Source organism: Atta colombica, unplaced genomic scaffold (assembly GCF_001594045.1).
Source record: "Atta colombica isolate Treedump-2 unplaced genomic scaffold, Acol1.0 scaffold126, whole genome shotgun sequence".
Classification (NCBI taxonomy): Eukaryota; Metazoa; Arthropoda; class Insecta; order Hymenoptera; family Formicidae; genus Atta; species Atta colombica.
The window spans coordinates 6,221,523-6,225,769 of NW_017259213.1; the positions used below are offsets into that span (position 1 = coordinate 6,221,523).

The following is a 4,247-nucleotide window of genomic DNA, read 5'->3' on the forward strand; positions in this document are numbered from 1 at the left end:
TGGGCATTGTATTGTTCATCTTCGTTTTTAAGTGGGACTCTTAAAATATATTTAAATAAATACATTTAGATGATTTTGTTCCTTTATAATTGAATACAAAGCGAAATTCCAAGACGTTATTTAATCTCTCATTTTACATGTCTGCTGAGAACATTTTAGCTTCATTAGTACCTCGTGCAATCCTTGCCGTCAAAAAAAAAAATAATATAGGCATGTTACTTTTTCCATTCGACTCTCTCATTGCAATTTCCTATCCATTAGTATTATACAATCAAGTTTGTCATTAACAATATAAGAAATTTTGAAAAAAAAAAGGTCAACTATGAAAAAACTATACATACAAGATGTTTCAGACTTACCATAGGCTAATGGCAGATTCCTGTTGCTATTCTATAATTTTTAACGACAATGTCGATATCGTTACAGCATCGTTGCGCAGATAATTGATATGGTAAAGAAGCTGCGCAACGACACAGCGATATCGACATTGTCGTTATTAAAAATTACAGAATAAGTTTGCTGAGATTATTGTACTTATCCTGACAACACAGGATATTATATTGGATGTATTCGAACTGACGAAACAGTTGACTTGCTTGGTAAGCGAAATAAATACTGCATGACTATATAATAATCAGTCGTTTTTATCTATAGCGGCTATATAATTGGTTTTCTAATATTAGACCAATATTGGCTATATATAAGTTTTCCAATATTGGAAAACTACGCAAACGAGAATGGATTGAAATGAATTGAAATGGATTTAGATTTTCAGAAATATCGATTCACGAATATTAAAATGAATGCTTTTCAATCCTGAATGCATTTTTATTCATTTATAGGAATTGGAGCATATCTCTATGCCTTTCAATCTAAAAATAATATTAACTTTTTCTGTGCAAAACAACACAATTATGAATATTATTCAATTTTGAATAGAAATACTGTTCAAAATTTTAAATAAAAAATGCAGTTTTTCAATTGCATCCAATTGAATCTAATTGAATCCAATTAAATCTAAAAAAAATATTCGCTATTTAAAATACGCATTTGGAAAAAAATTTCAATCCATTCTCGTTTGCTGGATAATATATAGCCAATATTAAGCAGAGATTGACTTTCCAATATTGGTTCAATATTGGAAAACCAGAATAAGGTAAATTATAATTTTTTACAAAAAAAGTTATAATTAATACCATAAATTATTGTAATCATTAAAAAGTAATCCTATAATTATTAACGTACATGTTATGTATTTTTTAATAACATTACGTTTTGAAGAATTATTTTCATTTTATAATTAAAAATTAATAAAATATTACACGAACAATACTACGAAAGCATGAATTAATCAATAGATTAGTCAACATTTATGATACTTAGAAAACAAACATAATAACAAAAACAAATATAAAAAAATTAATAAACGTAATAAATACTACAAATATTAAATTGTTAATTAGAAAGGGAAGATAAAATATACTGTGCAGCTGACATTGCTGCGATAAAGCAACTAGCAGTTTTTATTCAACATACATATTTCAGCGAAAGCAAGATAGTTGCTCTGCCGGCTTGAATGTGTCCATTATTTTATTTCTAGAAGGCGCAAGCGCATAACAAGTTTTGCCATCATGGCTTCTACGGTCTCCCTAATTATCCTCAATTGACACGTTCGTTTCAGTGGTCAACACATTTTCTTGATACGTTGAATTCTTCAACGATGATAGTTTACGTGTATTCGAGACTTACTTTCGTTAAACGTTTATCCGATTATCCTGTGATATAACGAAATAATTAATAATTATTATGTCAGCATAATAACGCTCACTCCTTTTGTTTATGTCATTATTAAAGCTAGTATGTATATCAGAATATAATTTTAACGTTCCTAGTCGTAGATTTATCTTTATGTTTTACACACAGTCTATAATCATGTTATGATTAATTTGACCATCATCAAATTTTTGTGGTTTAGCGCAACGGAATGAGCTCCAGCACTCTTACTGCAAGAGCAGAGGAATATTTTTTTAATATAAATCCTATAGCTCGAAGGATCGGTGAGGATATAACAGCAACGAAGGAGGCCTATGAAGGACTATGGAGCACCTTGAACACAGCGGAGCGCAATCAAGCCATCAACGAGACTATAATTCAGCCTGAGATAGCTTTGAAGTACACCTTGAAGAAGATCGAGTTGACAAAGGAGTTACCTGAGTGGTATCCAAAACTGCGCATACAAACTGGAATGAAATATGTCATAGATGAAACCGGTTCAGTAAGTATAGTATCATCAATGTTTATGAAAAAAAATTAAACAAACTAATAACTTTTTCACTGTATTACAGACGTTACGATGGCGAGATGAACACTCTGCACCATTTTCGTTTATGACTCAATCACAGATGAATCTTAGTCTGATAGATTCCAACGAAGATGTAAAATCTAGGTCAATGAGGACTCATTTTGGAGAATTACCGCATTTTTCTAGTCCTGCGAAGACACAAAGAAACAATTGCTCATTAAGTGATAACTATAACTCCCTACACCAAGTCAGTTATCCATCAGATTGTTACACCAACGATTTATTTGAAAATGATCAGTGCAGCGATTTACTGACAAATGAAATTGACAGCGAACATTCTGACAGTATATTTGTTAAATTGATCAACAAGACTTCTTTATTGAAGTTACAAAGTAATGTCGAGGATGACTTGGAAAGTTTGATGAGGGATTCCGATACGGACAAAAGTCAATCGAATACTTTAGTGGTGACATCACGAACGAAATCGAGCGACATAAATGAATCGACCGCTCTGTTAGAAACACCCAGTTCCTATAGTAGCTTTCAGTCATCCCAATTGAATCAAGAAGATGAAGAGAGAAGCATACCAAAGACTGGATTTGAGTTTCTCGATAATTGGTAAACTCATTCCGTAGAAAGAAATGATTGAATTATTCGAATACTCTTCTATTATATAAAAAATATTTCCATAATGTTCAAAGAATGTGTGCAGCACATATGGTTGCAGATGCCTGAACAATGGCTGTGTTCAGTAGTTTATTCTGCAATTATTGTAAGTTTTTTTTGCATTAATTAGATTATACTTTTAGATCTAGAGAAATAATTTTATCTCAACGAAGAAAACTTCCGACAGTTGCAAAATAAATATTCTACTTGACGCGACCAATATATTAAATTATTCTATACGTTACATAAAAATATGCATGTGTGTTTTGTGTAAAAGTCAGAGTTTATATTATACGTGAAAAGAGAAGGAATATTTTTTACAGTGTAGCCTTTGATAAGATTTTTTTTTATGTCTATATTTTGTAATGCCCTATTTTATTTGTGTTGCATATCATTTATATGACAGATGACTCAAAGAGTTAAACGAAGACTGAAAATTTCCAAAGATACGTTCCCAAAAGATTTAACTTTACTTAGATCTTGATAGATTATGTCATATCCTTTGGATATCGAATAATGTAGCCAATTTAGATTTGTTACCTTTTTTATAGCATATTTTATAGCATATTTTATAATATAAAAATATATATATATAATACGTGCTTATGAACAGATAGACATGTTTAATGCATTTCGCTAATCTGGTCACTATTTACAAGCAATAATTTATCTGTTGTAAAGATTTATGTAAACTGTCTTGTCGATTGTATATCAATATACGTATATCACATGAATACGCTATAACTTACTTCTCATACATACATACATATTCATAATACATATATACCTATAATATTAATTATATTATAAGTCATGACTTGCTTCTTATTTCTGAAGAATTTCTCCGATTCAATCCACCGACGTCATCTTGGCAAAGGAACTTCGAGTCTTTCAATTTTTTCCAAGGAAATTCGTTAAGTTGCTCTTAAGTAGTCCAGAATCCGGACAACCAAACTGAAAACATCAGGGTATATGTACTCTTTTTCCCTAGAGCGGAAATACAATTTTTATAATTGAAATTAATGAAAAAATTTTTCACTTTTCACATATCCGCCCTAAGGAAAAGTACATGATCGGTATCTGATCAGAAAGCGTCTTTATTTGTTTTTTTATTACCATGAAGTGTAAAGTAGAACACAATGTAAAATAGAAATTCTTTTTATAAACTTAAACTTATAATAAAAAACTTATAATAAAAAATAAAAATAACTCATATCACTATAAAAAACCAAAAATAAACACATAATTATTAGAAATATTTCTAATTTATATATAATAT

At 29.9% G+C, this 4,247-nt stretch overlaps 1 protein-coding gene across 2 annotated transcripts; it reads left to right on the forward strand.

Moving 5' to 3' along the window:
* The first annotated feature begins 365 nt into the window (after nucleotides 1-365).
* On the forward strand, nucleotides 366-2,963 carry LOC108695201 (uncharacterized protein C1orf198 homolog). Of its 2 annotated transcripts, none has more exons than XM_018204994.1 (3): nucleotides 366-599; nucleotides 1,976-2,275; nucleotides 2,346-2,963. In XM_018204994.1, the coding sequence occupies exons 2-3, from the start codon at nucleotides 1,985-1,987 to the stop codon at nucleotides 2,922-2,924; spliced, it is 870 nt and encodes a 289-aa protein (XP_018060483.1). In that variant the 5' UTR covers nucleotides 366-599; nucleotides 1,976-1,984; the 3' UTR covers nucleotides 2,925-2,963. The 2 variants fall into 2 exon arrangements, with proteins under 2 accessions (XP_018060483.1, XP_018060482.1); XM_018204993.1 differs by lacking the exon at nucleotides 366-599 and adding an exon at nucleotides 1,679-1,857.
* The last annotated feature ends 1,284 nt before the right edge of the window (nucleotides 2,964-4,247 follow it).